Genomic DNA, 18,132 nt, shown 5'->3' on the forward strand with positions numbered 1-18,132 from the left:
TCCTAAGTACTGATCAGGTTGTGGAAGAGCTGGTACACTCACACATAATAGGTAGGAATGTAAAACATTACAATTATTTTTGAAATCTATTTGGCATGTTCTTTAAAAGTTAAACATGTTTATCATCCAATACAGCCATTCTAAGATAAATGAAAATGTATGTCCACACAGATACTTGTAAACTCATGTTTACAGCAGCTTTGTTCATAATAATCAAAAACTACAAACAACCCAAGTGTCCAACAACTACACATTACAGTATATGAACACAATGGAATACTATTCGGCAGTAAAAAGCAATGAACGGATACATGCAACAACCTGGATGAATTCCAAAATTATTATGCTGAATGAAAGCAGGCACACACATAAGAGAGCATACTGTATGATTCCATTTACATAAAATTCTAGAAAATGCAAAGAAGCCATAGTGACATAAAACTGATCAGTGACTGGAGGGCACCTGGGTAGCTCAGTGGGTTAAGTGTTGAACCTGATTTCAGCTCAGGTCATGATCTCATGGTTCGGTGAGTTAGAGCCCCTCATAGGATTGGCATTGTCTTTCTCTCTCTACCACTCCCCACTCATGCACTCTCTCTCTCTCTCTCTCACAGAATAAACTTAAAAAAAAAAAAAAGATCTGTGATTGCCTAGGGCTAAAAGTGAAGATTGCATGATATAAAAATTTCTGAATCTCGATTGAAGAAGTGGTATGTTGGGAATATTACACATCTGTCAATACTCTCAAATTTTAGGCTTTATAGGATGCAGTTCACTTTATGTAAATGATACTTCAATAAAGCTGGGTTTTGTTTTTATTTGTTTAATGACACATAAATGTCATGGTGACTGCCTTCAAGGAGTTCATCACCACTCCCCCAAATGTCACTCTTCTCCATGCTTAGAGGCTGGTGGATTTACACTGATCCTTTGCTCTCATTTTGTCCTATCCGTGTGACTTCTATTTGCAACGTGGGACAAACGTTTAATTTGTGGCAGACAGAAAATGCAACTTTTATCTCGCCTCCTTTAAATCTGAGTTTGTATAAGTCTTCCTGACAGAATGCGATGTTCATTAAAACTGCTTATTAAGCATGAGGAAGAAATAACATTCAGCTGCAGTCTAAAGTTACATGAAGTTGAAACATCTCAGAATAAAGCAACCAGATACTTTTTCTGTAGATGAAGTTAGGGAAGAAAAACCCACTCCTGCAACATTCAAATACATTGTACACTGAGTGGTTTAAAGGGACATTTTAAGCTACCATAAATTAATGTGGCATCATGTAATTTCACACAAAGTTTACCTATGTGAATATAACCACTTGTAATAGACTTCCCACTCTGCAAAAAAAAGTTTTTAAACGCTCTGCAATAAACATCAAGACAAACTTACCGAAGAAACGATTTAATATTTTCAGCTTTCATCTCAGATACCAGGTTCCACCGCATACTTTGATGATAGCCCAGTGAAGTGCTTTCTTTGAAGGGCTTAATAAACCAGCCTGGGGTGGGGAGTGGGGAACAGGGGGGGAAATATATACATATATACATGTTACATACAGACATAATTGTTTTTAGCTTTTATAAACATTAGAAGCCAAAAAATAGCGCTTGCATAAGAAACAGTTCACGGCAGGCTTTACAAAAATGTTCATATTAAATGCAGAAATCCTTCAAATTCTGCTGTGCAATGTAATTTTGGGTGGGTTAAAACTAGTTTTATGTGAGAGAGAGAACTTCTCTTTCTACATGTTCTGTATCAAGGCGCGGGGCCTGTCTTTCTCATTCTCCTCGGGGTGGTCTAGTTTGTAGCACAGGGCCTGACACACAAGGAACATTCCACGAATATCTATTTAGTAAGTGAGGAAGGAAGGGCAGTTTTTGCAGTGCTGTCCACATTCCTTGCTAGTTTTGGCTTGTTAAGCGTGCTTGTAAATGAAACCATCTTTTCATCCCTGTGGATAGGTAGATAGTGACAGCTCTGACCTGCTTTCCTAACAGCTCCTGGCAGTATCCTCAACTGGCTGTAAACTTTAATGAATGTGGATTTCAGTCGCACTTTATTAGGAAGGTCAAAGTCATCCCACCGGGGTTCCAGCTGGGCTGAATTCCGCGGGGCTGGCCACAGCTCAGGGAGCCCCGCCAGGGCCTCCAGGCTTCCTGTGTCTCCTCCCCAGCATCAGAGCCAGAAGCGCCAGCCCCGCGCTGGGGACATGGGGCTCTGGGGACACGGGGCTCGTACTTACCCACCATAAATCCTGCCAGGAAAGATGCCAGCACCGCAGCCAAGCACATCCAAAGGTAGAGTCGGCCCCTGGACTTCGCCATGCCTCCCTGAGGACCGAGCTTAGGGGGCTGGCCAGAGCGGGCCTCTAGCCTGCAGACCAACAGAGAGCACCCCGGAAAGGTGGTGAGAGCCCGCCCACCCGCAGGCTTTCTGCAAAGCCTGGCCACTGCCTCCACCCTCCCAACCAGGCCCAAACAACTCTTTGCCCCTCTGGTCCTCAGGGGGCCTTCCCGGGGGGGAAAGAGGAATTCCTGCAAGGGGAGGAGACAGAGCCTTCCCATTGGCAGGCAACTTCCATTCTGTTGATCCTGTAAAAACCGGGACAGTCTGCTCTGGGGGGATGGGGAGGGGGTGGCTGCCGGGAAAACATCTCTAATTGTTTCCTAAATAACTCAACTGTCAACCTTGAAAATAAAACAGTTAATCTGCCAACAAAAATGAGTCAAGAATAGCAGAAAATTACAATTCCAAACATGCCTTGCTACAGCAAAACCATAGGCAAGGCAGGAGAACCAAGGAGATTAATGCTCTTTTATGGAGGGGTGGGGGCACTTGGGAGGGCTGCTTTAAACAAGTCCATTGGAGTACAAAGTTTACTTTGTAGGAGTTTAAAATTTACTGGCTTTTCATTGGCTGAGTTATGACGGTCTCTCATTGGCTGAGCGGTTGCTGGGGGAGGAGAAAACCTTCCTTCCTTCCTTGTGCTGGGGTATATCCCCTTGCAAGGTTCATCTCTTCTGGCTCTTCTGGTCTGCATCTGCAATTGGTGATGAGTGGCAGAGTGTGAGAGCTTCCCTCTTCTGGCCTCTTCACTCCATTTTAGTTAAATTTACCTTTATTAATTTTTACATTTCTTCTCTTTGACCAATAGCTCTCCTCCAAAGCATCACTGAGCAAGAGTCAGGTTTTCCATGTTTAGTGGTTTTGTCCCTTGGGTCCAGGAAGGACTTTTCCTGGTTGTCATGTCCCATGTGCGAGGGAAAGTACAACATACCAGTCGGAAGCCACTAAAGACCACATGGTAACAGAAAAGACTTGGAGGCAGAATTCTCAGGCACTTCCCCGCTCAAGTCCATATCTTCTCAAAGTCATAAGCATTGGAAGTCATCTCTGAAGCACTGAGCTAGCATCGCATTTTTCAAAACACCGTTTATGCAAAAGTTTGACGGGGAGCAAAACGCAACACTTAAAATAACTATACAAAGCAAAAGTAGTTACGTGACAATTCCAAACTGTAGGATTGCCCACAACCAAGACTCTAGGTCAGAAAGTAGCCAACGAAAAGCTTTATTGGCTCTTATTCCAATTTAGGGGAGCAAGGTTCCGCCTTAGGAAGGCAGAACTGAAGTCATGTATGTTTCCTGGAAGTCCCCCACTTAAAACAACCATGAAATCAGATTAGTGGATACAGCAAGAGCACACTGAAAGAGTTAACTGAGTGTGTTTTGGAAGATACAGTACAGGCGTAAATATGAAGCAGTAGCTGATGAACTTGTTGCAAAACTTCAAAGATGTTTTAAAACGAACCGTTTGGAAGCAAATATGTTATCGATAATACAGATGTAAAGTTGTACATTCAGAAACCACGAATCTGGGTTGGAATCAGGAGTCAGTAGTTCAAGATAAAAGACTTTTGTGAATTGTGAACCTTAACCCTTCAGAGAAAGCTCACGGGATCGTGATAAGATTGTTTCCAAAAGGCCATAAACAAAAGAACAGGTTTCCTCCTTTTGCAAGAATTTGTGAAATGCAGACAGAGCGTTTTCTTTCCACAAGAGATTGAGCAGCAGCAAACAGCGAGAAAAAGGGCTACAGGCCTGGTCTGTACATCCTGGGAAAGCTGTCTCGTCAGATGTTGTCTGTTTTGATTCAAATCTTTACTTTCATGTCACCACCAGCTGGTGTGCAGTTCCAGTCAGGGTTTGATGCTTTCTTTGCATGTGAATCCAAGAATCTATTCCCTGGAGTTTAATGGCCCAAGGGTTGGTTAGCAGTTTCTGATAAGGGCTTTTCCAGTGAGGCCTTTCTGGAGGGGTCTCTTCCAATAGATGAAATCTCCAGGTTGCAGAATATTTGAGGTCTCCCAGGAGTACATGGTGAAAAGATTGCTCTACCAAAGCATGGTTATTTTTGATAGAAGCAACTAGGCCTTTACAATACTAAAGTAGATCTCCTTTTATCAACTGTGAGTCAGAGGAGGCAAGGGCCAAGTACATAGGACATCCTGTGACCATCTCATCACTGTGCTACAAAGGATGAGGGTCTCTGAGTCCCTAAGGGGGTGGATCTGAGATTTAGAGGACCAACAGCAATGCTTTAGAGGTATTTGGAGGGTCTGTACAAATTTTGCCAACTAGTGCTGTTAGTGCATTTGACTAACCCTGAGGACTGAAGATGGCATTCACAATGGAATTTGTAAAACTGTCCAACAGACTTGTTGAAGCACCTAACTGGTAAAATGACCTCCCCAATCACTATGAAGGTTAAGAGGGGTTCCCCAAGGAGGGATAATCTTTTCTAACAGACGTTTAGCCACAGAATAAGCATTGGACTATCTACAAGGGAAAAGCTTTGGTCCAATGAGAAAATAAACCATAATTACAACACATTTATATCCATGAGACAGGGATGCTGTATGAAACCCATTTGTGTGAATAGGTTTTTTTTTTTTTTTTTTGGATTATACTTTGGACAGGTGAGACAAGCAAGGTAGGTACTTTTTGCAGCCTTTTTAATATTTCCTCACCAACATTCCCAAACACTATTAGTTTGTCAGTAGACCAATCGTTTAATGCATGTACAATGGTAAGTAGTGGGAATTCTAGGACTTCTGGCAAGGCAGGATTGTTAGATCTAAACCAGAGTTATTTTTGTTTGTTTATTAAACCAACGATTATTAGATTTCTAATATTTTTCCCTCTCTGAGGCCAATTGTTGGATTGCTCTTGTCAATATTTCCAAATCATCATTTGAGAGAACATCTCTTTCAACAATGAGAGAGGTTTGGGTCTTGGTTTCCTTGAGATCAGTGTTTTGGTGGGAATATCAGTGAGGCAGTTTCCTTTGGACTCTAGGGGTCCAGTCTGGAAGGCCCAGGAAGCTTAATAATAGCCAGAGTTGCCTGAAGAAGTATAGTATCTAATAAATTTTGAAAGTGGGAGCCATTTTTTATTTTATTCCCATTGTTGGTGAGGAAACTTCATTGTTTCCATAACATTCCAAAGTCATGAGATACTCCAAAGGCACACGAGTATAAATGTGGTTTTACCCTTGGCTAAGGGTAAACGCATATAACTCCAACTATTAGGCCAAGATAGCCAAAGGGCAAGGAGGTAACTCAATGACTTCCAAAGGAGTTGCAATAGCATACCCAACACAATATTTATCATTTTAATCCTTTAAATTGAACCATTAGTAGGGGCGCCTGGGTGACTCAGTTAAGCGTCTGACTTTGGCTCAGGTCATGATCTCACAGGTTGTGAGTTTGAGCCCCGTGTCCTGCAGGCTCTGTGCTGACAGCTCAGAGCCTGGAGCCTGCTTCGGATTCTGTGTCTCCCTCTCTCTCTGCACCCCCCCCCCCACTTGTGCTCTGTCTCTCTCTCTCAAAAATAAATAAAAAATGTAAAAAAAAAATTAAAAAGGAAAAGAACCATTAGTAATCCATGAAAAATCTGCACGGGTTAGAGGAGTTTCCTATAAATTGTCACAGGGAGTCAAAAGGTGATCTATCAGCATTAAGCAGTTACATGGGATTTCCTCCATGATGGAGAGAATAGCAGGACTAAAGGTATTGTAGGAGAAGGTCATATAAAGCAGCAGTTAGCAGGATGATGACCCAGAAGGGAAGTAACCGAAGTGTTGAGGGTGATGAGAATTCAGAAGAGCTTCTGCTACATGGAACACAGGATGGTTAGAGGATCCTGTGACTATTTCTCCCAAGGCCTTAAAACAGAAGAGCAGTAGCAGGAATGACTCTAAGGCAAGGGGGTTATCCCCATGCTACAGGGTCCAACTGTTGATTGTAATGCCCCATTGGTTGATAGTGCTCCCCGTATTTTGGGGTAAGTATTCCAAGGGCATGGCTTTCCCCCTCACATACGAAGAGGGAAAAAAGAAGTTGATAATTAGGATGACTGAGGACAGGGGACTTAATTAGGCTTTCCTTTAATGTCCCAAAAGCTATGTCATCATGATCCTTCCAAATAATAGGGTCATTTTCAAATAAAATATATGGAGGTTGAGCCCCAAGAGAGAAGTTTGAAGTCCAATTTCAATAGTAGACAGCCAGTCCAAGAAAATTTCATAAATAACACTTAGTTTTAGGTTTTGGGAAGTTCAGGATGCCATGAAGCCTACCTGGATCCAAATGTAGTCCTTGTTCTGAGATCAGGTACCCTAAGTATCGAACCTGAGTTTGAGCAAACTGCATTTTTTCTTTGGAGACTTTGTGCCCCTTTGAGGCCAAAAGTTTTAACAGATGGATGCTGTCTTCCTGTGAAGAGGTGTGAGAGGGGAGCAGAGAAGCAAATCACCTATGTATCATAACAAATAGAACCTGCAGAAAACTTCATCATCCAAATCAGCCTTTAAGGTTTGTGAAAAGAAAAGACTCTCACCCTGGGGCATTACTGTCCAGATGTATTTCCAGTCTTCCCAAGTGAAAGCAAAGAGATACTGGCTCTCATTATTAACAGGAATACTAAAAAATGCTGTGCAATTATAGTGAAAAAATTGCTTTCGGTAGGAATGTGTGTCAGGAATAACAACATGCCAAGGGACAACAACGTTATTTATTGTTCAGAGGTCCTGGACAAATCTCCATCCTCTACCGCTGCATTCTCTCACAGGTTAAATAGGAGTATTATAAGGACTAGGGGAAGGGAATAGGGACTAGGGCAGGGGAAATGGGGCCCTGAGCCTTGCAATCTTACATTATGTAGCTAATGCCTTAGAAGGACTTCTTTATTTGTAGGTTAATTTATTAAAATTGATTAATAAATCTTTATTAATTCTGAGAAGTTTTGAGGGATCCACCTGAGTCTTGATGGGAAGTACACTGGACTCCACCATTGTCATTTAGACATTTTGCCCATAAGAGGATGGTAGCTGATCCAAGAAGAATAAATGATCATGGTCTCCAGACTCAGCTATAGTGACATCAGAGACAGAGCAAATAAAAGATATCAAAGAGTCATTTAATTTCCCTGGTTGCTTATTTAGATTACTACTGTCAAATTCTAGATTTCCTCTTTTTGGGTGAAAGAAATTCCAGCATGATTATTTTCTAAGAAATCTTGGTCCAATAAATGAATAGTGGTGGAGGAACTAAGGAGAAGAGTGTGCATGTCACGAAGGCCTAGATAAAAGGAGAGACAGACAGAAAGGAACCTGTTGGCATTTATTAAAGACCCCCACTATCTGAACTGTTCTCGTACTCTGAGATGGGGCTGATTTAAAGCAGTGGGGGTAAGCACTGGGAGTGTTGTTCTGGTGTTAATAAGGACAAAGACAGAGTCATTCCCAAACTGGAGAGTGGTTTCTCTAAGCCAATTAGGAAGGAATACTGAGAAGAGTCCCTGTAGTTCCTCAGTGTGCCATTACTGGGAATGAAGAGGACATTGGAAAGACTGGCTAGGGGGCTGATGGCACCTGGAATGCTTAAATGTGTAACAATCCTTTTGTCCAATGTCCTGGCCCTTTGCAAAGCTGCCAGAAACTAGGAGGTTTTTGGTTCTGTAGAGGAGCCTTTGATTTCCAGAACTGAAAATTGGAACTGTAGCCATCTTTCTTTTAGGTGACTTATGTGGGATATGAACAAGCTAGTTTGCCAAATTGCCTGAATCTGGAGTGGACACAGTTCCCCATTCCATCAAGTTTCTTTTAACTAAAAGGGAAAGATCCCCTTTCAGTGCATTAATAAAATTAAAAGCTACCCACGTGGATTCAACATCAAAACAAAGACCAAAACTTCCTTTACAGACATTTTGGAGTGGACTGTAATAGACATAAACAGTTTCACCAGGTTTTTGTGTACAAACCTGAATTTTGTTCTCATCAACAGGTTTATGAAAAGCTACTGTAATTGTTTGGTGGAGATTTCCAGTGAGAGTTCAAGTATTTTGCCAAAAGTTAGGGGTTTATTTTTCTACATCCCTTTCAAGATGTCCCCGTTGAGTTAGTTTTATCCAATATTTGGCCTGGCCCTCACCAACGGGCATGTGGCCTCACCAACAGGCAGGTGGACTGATATAAATCTGAGAAACCAGGTTGCACATTTGAATAACTATGCTAAATTCTTCAGCAAACCTAAAGGGGTCCTCAGTCACTTTAGGAAACTACAGCTTAAAATTCAGGTCTTCATAAGAAACTTGGAGTTCATTCAGATCCTCAGAAAACTTAACTTTATAGGGGCTGATTTTAATACATTCAGAAGAGGAAGAACTGAGAAAGGATTCAAAGGAAAAAGGAACTTAAGCAAAAGGATTAGAAGAAAGAGGGGACATATACAGGAGGAAAGGCTGGCACAAAGGAATAGAGAAAAGTGGTACTGGAGTAAGGCCCTGTGCACAGGTGTCTGGGTACAAATGAGGGGGAGGGGGAAAATAGTCCTCAGAAGCCATTTTGATTCCTTTCAATTGTTTGTTTCAGTTAACTTAGAAATAGTATTTCACAAAGAAGCAGAATTAGAATTCTAAAAAACATTTGGAAGCCTCAAGGTACCAATGAAATAGGCACCCCAGTTTTTGTTGTTTTTCTTTTAGCTGTGACTTTCTAACTGGGGAAATCAGAAGTTCCTCATAATGGCCATTAAAGTTCTAAATTGCTTTTGATTAAGTTGGCCCATTTAGTTAGACATGCACATGAGGAGGGACCACAGTTTTAAAACATAAAACCATCTGGGGTTCGAGAAGGAAGGGACCCTTCAAAGCATTTTGATGACTAGAATTCCAGCAAAAAGCAAAGTTCCTAAATGGCACAGTTCCAATAGGAACACCCTGGTTCCAAAAAGGAGTCTCACCAAAGATCAGCAGAGTTCCAAAAGGCACAGCCTGGTTCCAAAGAGGAGGCATACCAAAAGCTGAACAAGTACTCTCAGAAAGACCCAGACCAAAGTAGATCCCAAATGAAGCCTGTAGAGATCACTACAAACACAAAGAAAGCAGAGACCAAACCCAGGAGAAAACTTACCCTCAAACTCCAGGGTCGGCAAGAAAGCAGTGAGCTCAACTGGCTCTTTGGGGTCTAGCACCTGTTTGCTCACTAGCCTTGGAGTTATTGGGGGGTCTTCTTGAGATCCCATATCTGCTCACCAAGGAATGTTAATCTTAAAAGTTAAACTGTCACTTATTTCACTAACAAATATGGGTTATTTCGGGAGTTGTAGAGTTCCAGTTCAGGACATGCAAGCTCCCAGAGAACAAAGAAGAATGTTCTTTTCTGGGGGCGGGCAAAGGGGGAGGGAGAATGATTGCTGTTATAATCAAACAGTCTGTTGGAGTAAACTGAGAGTCTGAAGTATAGTGGCTTTTCATTGGCTGGATTGTGACAGTATTTCATTGGCTGGGCTGTTGGGGAGGGCAATGACCTTTCTCCCTTCTGCTGGGTCAAGTAATAGGATTAGAAAGGTAAGTCTATCCCTGTTAGGGTCTGCAATTGGTGATGAGTAGTACAGCATGAAAGCTCCCTCTTCTGTTCTTCCCACTCTATTTTCATGAGCTTTCTCTTTGTTAATTTTCACACTACTTTCTTTCTGTGTCTTTGCCACCTCCATTCAATTGCTGAATTTCAGCAGCAGCAAAGTGCATATAAGTACTGCTTTTCCTTCCCTGTTTATCATTCTGCTGCCAGATTCTGTCCTAAGTTCTAACTGGATACACTTGGGAAACATTTCTGATCCAGGCTGCTCCACTATAACCCATTAGTTCCTTAACCCACGCATCAATATCAAAACTAATCAGATTGAGTTCTTTTGTCCTCTGTACCTAAGCAAGGCTCCAAATTTCCATAATTCTCAGTTTCTTTTTCTGTCCTGGGGTTTTTTCCCTACCTTATTAAAATATTGTAGGTTCAAATGAATAAGATTAACCACTGTAAGTGCCTTGCACCATAATGAACAAGAGGTTCTCAACAAATGGCATCTTCCCTGCCCTCCCCTTCATATCAGTTATGTAGCATTTCTCTTTAGAAGTGTTTAGAAGGTTTGCAAAATAGGACCCCTGCATCCATCCATTTCATCCTAAAGGAAAATCTTTAGCAATTCATGACTGAATTCCTTGTATCCAACCAAAAACAGTTTTGCAGCCAAACCAAACATGTCTACTGAGTAAATAATGGAGACAGTACATCTACAGTTATACTTCCAATCTTCATTGCACTGTTTGATTCCTTGATGATCATAGTTAAGCCACCTCTCTTTGGTCCTAACAGGTTGCCAAAAGAGTCTAAATTCATTTTTTTTTTTCAACGTTCATTTATTTTTGGGACAGAGAGAGACAGAGCATGAACGGGGGAGGGGCAGAGAGAGAGGGAGACACAGAATCGGAAACAGGCTCCAGGCTCTGAGCCATCAGCCCAGAGCCTGACGCAGGGCTCGAACTCACAGACCGCGAGATCGAGACCTGGCTGAAGTCGGACGCTTAACCGACTGCGCCACCCAGGCGCCCCGAGTCTAAATTCATTTTTATTGCATTGTAATTGATGATAGATATACTGGATAGACTTTTCCCTTGGAACTTTTGTAGAATCCCTGAGAGTTAACTTTGAACTAAATATCTTTAGTCAACTAATTGATTTCAAAATATTTGTAACTCAACAACAAGAACACCTCACAAATGATTTGATTAAAAAATGGACAGAGGACCTGAATAAATATTTTTTCTATAGCCAACATACAGATGGCCAACAGACGCGTGAAAAAATGCTGAACATCACTTTCATCAGTGAAATGCAAACCACAACCACATGAGATATTACCTCACACTTGTCAGAATGGCCAAAGTAAAAAACACAAGACATAACAAGTGTTGGCAAAGGTGTGGAGAAAGGGAAACCCTTGTTCACTGTTGGTGGGAATATAGTGGTGCAGCCACTATGAAAAACAGTATGGAGGTTTCCCAAAAAATTAAAAATAGAAATACCATATGATCCAATAATTTCAATGCTAGGTATTTGCCCAAAGAAAACTCAAACACTAATTTGAAAAAATACGTGAACCCCTATGTTTACTGTAGCATTATTCACAATAGCTAAGATAAGCAAGCAATCCAAGTGTCCACCCATAGATGAATGGATAAAGATGTGGTATAAATATATCATGACCGATTACTCGACCACAAAAAGAATTTGTCATTTGTGGGGCACCCGGGTGGCTCAGTCGGTTAAACGTCTGACTTTGGCTCAGGTCATAATCTCACACGTCTTGTGGGTTCTAGCCCTGCATTGGGCATTGTCCTGACATCCCAGAGCCTGGACCCTGCTTCGGATTCTGTGTCTCCCCCACCCCTCTCTTTCTGCCCCTCCCCCCCTCATGCTTTGTTTCTCTCTCTCTCAAAATAAATAAATAAATAAATAAATAAATAAATAAATAAATAAATAAATAAATAAACAAACATTTAAAAAGTTTAAAAAGAAAGAATTTGTCATTTGTGATAACATGGACATATCTAGAGGGTATTATGCTAAGTGAAATAAGTCAGGGAAAGACAAATACCATGTGATTTCACTTCTATGTGGAATCTAAAAAAACAAAACGATTCTTTTTTAATTTTTTTTTCAACGTTTATTTATTTTTGGGACAGAGAGAGACAGAGCATGAACGGGGGAGGGGCAGAGAGAGAGGGAGACACAGAATCGGAAACAGGCTCCAGGCTCCCAGCCACCAGCCCAGAGCCTGACGCGGGGCTCGAACTCACAGACCGTGAGATCGTGACCTGGCTGAAGTCGGACGCTTAACCGACTGCGCCACCCAGGCGCCCCAAAACGATTCTTAAATACAGAGAACTGATGGTTGCCAGAGGGAAGGTAGGTAGGTGGATGGGCAAAATAGGTGAAGGAAAGTAAAGGTACAAACTTCCAGTTGTAAGTCAGGGAAATGAGAAGCACAGCACAGGGAATACAATCAATATTTTAATAACACTGCATGGTAACAGATAGAGACTGCACTTACCATGGTGAGCACTGAGTACTGTACAGAGTCTTTGAATATAGATGTTGTTCATCTGCAACTAATATAACACTCTATGTCAACTATATTTCAATAAAAAAGATTTTTAGAATACTTCTATATTGCTAAAAAGCCCTAACATGATAGAGCCAGGCTCTTCCAGCCATTTGACATACCTTAACTGATGCCTCCAGCTTTTATATTTTAGAGGTAAACACCTGCAAAAAGATATTTTCATAACAAGTTCCCCTACCACGGCAGAGGCGTATATGGCTAACTAGAATGAAGTTCTTCAAACAGAAGCAATAGCCAATGAAGTAGCTGTACTCCTCATAATTTAAGAAACATTTTCCTAGAACATCTATAATTATTTTCATCACTAAAAAGTATTGGAATTTTAATAAATATCCAGTCTCTGTTTTAACAGTGGGGTGACAAGGGTCTTCTCTAGGTCACAAACAATATCAAACATTTTATGTGTCGGTATACACAAATATATGCTACGCGTATACCTTTTAAGGACTTACATAATTTATCTCATCCATGATACCATTTGCTATTGACTACATCATTCTCATCTCTTTGTTGGCAAAAGAGAAGGTAGAAACTAATGACTATAAGGACTTATTTGAGAAATTTGTTTTTGTACTCCTACCTCAACTTGTATTACTAATTAAAGTTTGACTACTAGAAGAAATCAGTGTATTCACCAGCACAATTTCCCAATGTGATTAATCTTCCCAAATTAAAATTATTTATTCAACCAATATTTGACAGGTTATAGCATGCCAGACATTATGAAAAATTGAGGATATGATCCTGGCCTTTAGAAAGCCTAGGATACAAGGAGAAGGCAAATATTGAATATGTAATTAAATGTGAACAGTTCTAAGAAGAAGCAGTATTACCTTAACTCTGAACGTCTTCGCTGCCTCAATGGGTGGGATCTCCCATCTTTATCTTGCCAATCCATTGTATAAAAGTCTGGTTAGCTGGGTTAGCAAGTCTTTGGCCTTTTGTTGATACAAATACAAATTCATTGTTAAGTTGCTCTTATATAATCTTTTCTCCCCTCCCTTGTCTCACATCCTAAAAGAGCTGATCTTATAACTTCAAACCTCAAATCCTGTCAAAGGAGTCACAGAGAGATTTGAAAACAAAGTGTGACATGTACTAATAAGGTAGTACATGTAGAGTCATTAACATACCAGTAATTAAAATTTGATAGAGAAGGAACAACATTTAGCTTTGTCACACATTTCATGTTTTGTATGATGATGTTGTCTTATGTTTCATATGAGAGGGATCACCTAGATGCTAACTATACAGATATGGACTGTATGCCATTAATGATGTCTCAAGGTGACAGGATGTCTGGTCATCCAGACAACAAGGTTCACTTTCCAAAAAAATAAATAAATAAATAAAAGAATGGTTGATATCATGATGGCTGAGATTTGTGACAAGAGATACATCCTAGTTGAGTATTTTCAAAACTCCTGGTGGAAAAACCACCAAAAATCAGTTTCAAACTTAAAATAAGATGCTAGAATGTCAGTACATTATATAGTATACCATAACCTATAAAGCAAGTGAGAAGTGAAAAGTAGTACAGATAGTGAGAAAAGGGTACAAGACTAATAAAAGAGGGAAGACATTTGAAAAGAAAAGCAGAAAACCATGATTGGATGACTTTCTTCTGATGTCACAATTACTCCACAGTAAATGTAGAAATTAGAAATGGCCCATCAAGTTAAAGTGTAAAACAGAGACAGGGCCCCTACACATGCCTTCTCATCAACACAGCATGTGTGTAACCATGATGCTAACATTCCAGACAGAGGTTTGGCAATGGTAAGTATATCATTTGGCCTTTAAAGCAAATTTTCCCACTCAGTATTTCTTTCCCTGTATCATTAACATGTGCCTTCAGCCCATTTTCCATGACAGCTTTTACCTAATAGTGCTAAGATCTTCCAACACACTTGCATCATCCAGCCTCATTTATAGCCTCTATCCTTGTGTGCCTTCAGTATCATTTAATTATGAATAAATCTCTCTAGATTTTTGATCTTCCTTCCAGCCCTTTCTCTATTCTATCCTACCTGACACCTGTTTTCAGTGGATGATACCACTTTCCTCAAACCAGATAGTTTTCCACTTCATGGGGAAGTGGAAATGGGTCCCATGGAGACTCACGGGGTCAGAGAGGAAGGATGCACCTTTGTTCGGCACCATTATTCCACTGTGTCTTTTTTGAAGTTGCTACCCTCTGATTACATCATTTGCTTCCCATTCTCATCCTTGGCCCCAGTTGAACACCAATGAGTTCTCTCACCTTTGGCAGTGGTTTTAATGGTTTCCTTGTAGATTCTGGGTGAACCTCTGGGCCTTCACTCTTTATTTTCTTTCACACTTGTATCCAATCCACCCGTAAATTCTGCTGGCTCAGCAGTTAAAATATAGCTTAAATCCAGCTGCTTCACCAGTATTCTAATCTTAGCCACAATCATCTCTCATCCAGACTTCTGCATCAGCCCCCTAAGTGGTCTCCGCCTCCATTATTACTCCTGTTTAGACCATCCCTGACTTAGCGGAGTTTTCTTCCTAAACTAGCAATCAGATGGCATTATTATCCTTCAAAGTTTTCTCATTAAACTTATAAACAAAATTCAGACTCAGAGGGGCAACCAAACCCACTTGATCTAGCTTTTAAATCTCCCCTCCCTTCAAAGTAAGACAACACTAAGGAAACACATCCAAACCACATTCATAGAAACCAGGAAACCACCGCATCAGCAGAGATCACCAGCATCACAAAGAACCAGACAATCCCAAAGGGAGGCCTGGGGTACTATGGCTCTCCTAGTGATGGTGTAGCACGTCCATATGCCTACAAATGAAGAAGGCTTGGTAAACAGAAAATGGCCAAGAAAGTTCCTGGCCTTCTTCCACAGTATCGTCCAAAGGGTCCCTAACAAGGTAAAACAGCAAGAAAAGGGTATTCAACAATTTTAGAAGTGGATGCAGTTATTGGAAAAACTAACATTTTTTGTTTTCATTCCATTGTAATTAAGTGATAACTCTTCTTGAGCACCCAAACTGACTGAGGACAATACAATTCATCACAATGACTAAATAATCACTATTCTGCAAGCCCTAGCCATAACGAAGCTCAATCCTACAGTTTCTAAACTGCATTACTGGTATTTGGGACTCAGTGCTTAATCTCTGCTAAATCTCAGACCAACCCGAGAAAGTCATCCAGACATTTGCCAGGCTTTTCACTACTACTGGCTTTCATGTAGAATGCCTTATTAGACCCAGACAAGCAAGGCTATTCAGGAGTAAGTGAAAGAGGTTTTCAGATAATTGAGTGGCAAAGTTATTATAGACTTGGCTCACACATAGAAAGAGGGTGAAAAAGTAAAGTCAAATGGGGGAGAAGAGACAAAGGGTAAAAGAACCATGGTGTGGTTCAAAAGGATGTGAAATAACTGCTTCCGTGAGTGCTCTCTGGCTCTCACAAAGACCCAAATTTTAACAACCTATCTATCCTAACTATTAAGGAGGGGCACCTGGGTGGCTCAGATCATCATCACATTGTTTGTGAGTTCCAGCCCCACCTTAGGCTCTGTGCTGACAGCTCAGAGCCTGGAGGCTGCTTCGGATCCTGTGTCTCCTTTCTCTGCCCTTCCCTCCGCCCACACTCTGTCTCTCTCCTTCAAAAAATAAATAAACATTAAAAAACATAATAAAACACAGGTCATCCTAACACAACAACACTAAATTTGTTAACCAATATAGACATTCTATTTACTTTTCCTTAAAGCCTCTTTTCCTAAATAAGAATGGTATTAGAATACTTTATAAAAGTTACTTTACACTGGAACAAAATGTAGCTTACATCTTGCAGAAGACGAAAAAGGCCCCTAGAACTAAACACATAAAACTGGACTTAAAATGCATGAAAAATTACAAGACATTCTTATGACTTTTTCTTCAAAAAGATTTAGGAAGCACTAAACTTCAATAAACTTGGAAAGATTAACAGATATCAGCTCCATCATTCTGGTCATTCCTGTTGCCATCTTTTGAAGGAAAGGGGTGGGGTGAGTGGGCTTACTATAAAGCCAGCTTCTTAATAACAAAACACTGTGTTTTGCATATTGCTTAGAGAAGACTGACCTTGCAATTTATTGGCCTCAAGAGACACATGATCCCCTTCTCTGCCCCCAGGCAAAATACAGCCAAGGAGAGAGACTATCCTAGTGGATAATCAGCTTTCATGAATTTTATACTATTTCTTATATGTATTAGTTTTGGTGAAACCAAATTTAAAACTAATCTATAAATACAAAATTTAGAATGAGGTAATTCCTATTTACCTTACATTTTAAAAATTGTTTTGGGGGCACCTGGGTGGCTCAGTCAGTTAAGTGTCCAACTCTTGATTTTGGCTCAGGTCATGATCTCATGGTTTGTGGGTTTGAACCCCACATTGGGCTCTGTGCTAGCAGCACAGAGACTGATTGGGATTCTCTCTCTCTTCCTCTTTCTCTACCCTTTCCCTTGCTCACACTTTCTCTCTTAAATAAGTGAATGTTTAAAAATAAATAAAATAAAAAATTGCTTTGGATACTTGCTCTGTAGGCATCGGGAAGCACCTATATTTAAAACAACTCAAAAAGTAAAAATACAATTACCATACAATCCAGCAATTCCACTTTTGAGTATTTGATGAAATTGAAAACACTAATTCAAAAAGATTTCTGCACCCCTATGTTCATTGCAGCATTATTTCCAATAGTCAAGAAATGGAAACAACCTAAACGTCCACTGATGAATAGATGAAGAACATGTGAGAGAAGGAAGATGGCAGAGTAGAATGATCCTGAGTCACCACCTACCGCAGATGCATCTCAGCAGGTGACCCAGTGCAGAAGCAGTTTGAATAGCACCTGAGTTATACATGAAGGAGATTTATGGACAATTTTAGGACATGTGCCGGAGAGTCAGGGATCTGTGGGAGCTTTCTCTGGAAACAGGAGTGCTGGCAGGTGCCATTTTTCTTCTCCTTCTTCAGCCTAGACTACCAATGGTTGCAGAACCAGTTTTGACACTCTCCATTTACCTTGATACCAGTGCTTGCCCCCATAGACCTGCCCCACCCAATCTGCTTACCTCAGCAGACAACCCCTCCGAACCATGCCGGCCCTGCCTCACCTAGCCCTGCCTCATCTAGCCCTGCCTCACCTAGCAGGCAGCCTCACCAGGACTGGCACCCCTCCAAAGTGACTACTGCCCCGACAACACTGGGCAGGTGGCCTCCGCTGGGACTAGTGTCCCATCAAAAGGATGGGAAAGCTAATCTCACAAACCAGTGTGCCTGGAGTAGCTGCAGCTGGGCCTCTCAGCTAGCTGGGCCAGGAGCAGACCCTGCCCACCAGTGCACCAGCAGCAGATACAGCTGATCATGGCAGTCAGCTGGGATAAGGGCTGGCCCCACCCACCAGCACACCTGCTGGGGCTGCAGCAGGGCTTCTCAGCCAGCCATGCAGGGGACAGAGACCTGCCCACAGCGCATCCAAAGAGTTGAGGCTCAGTCACAACAGGAGGGCACACACAGAGCACACAAGGGACACCCTTTGAGCTCCTGGTTCTGGTGACCAGGGGGTTT

The 18,132-nt window shown here is 41.3% G+C and overlaps 1 protein-coding gene and 1 long non-coding RNA gene across 8 annotated transcripts in view; one reads left to right on the forward strand and one right to left on the reverse strand.

The window, feature by feature from the left end:
• NAALAD2 (N-acetylated alpha-linked acidic dipeptidase 2) overlaps positions 1-18,132 on the reverse strand; it is a 100,318-nt gene that overhangs the window by 62,366 nt on the left and 19,820 nt on the right. For 2 of the 7 annotated variants that reach the window (XM_045038625.1, XM_045038626.1), the window contains exons 3-4: positions 2,250-2,380; positions 1,397-1,505 (exon numbers count right to left, since the gene is read on the reverse strand). In XM_045038625.1, the coding sequence (XP_044894560.1) occupies positions 1,397-1,505; positions 2,250-2,331 (191 nt within the window). In that variant the 5' untranslated portion in view covers positions 2,332-2,380. Of the gene's footprint in view, positions 1-1,396; positions 1,506-2,249; positions 2,381-6,646; positions 6,783-9,478; positions 9,732-13,360; positions 13,466-14,790; positions 15,142-18,132 lie in introns of those variants that run through there. The other 5 variants (XM_045038623.1, XM_006936857.4, XM_045038624.1 and 2 more) reach the window with 5 other exon arrangements.
• The window catches only part of LOC109491926, a 40,307-nt gene continuing 36,360 nt past the window's right edge, over positions 14,186-18,132 (forward strand). Inside the window, exon 1 of the long non-coding RNA XR_002736182.2 lies at positions 14,186-14,306. This is a non-coding gene — a long non-coding RNA (uncharacterized LOC109491926). The remainder of the gene's footprint in view (positions 14,307-18,132) is intronic.

Source organism: Felis catus, chromosome D1 (assembly GCF_018350175.1).
Source record: "Felis catus isolate Fca126 chromosome D1, F.catus_Fca126_mat1.0, whole genome shotgun sequence".
NCBI lineage: Eukaryota > Metazoa > Chordata > Mammalia > Carnivora > Felidae > Felis > Felis catus.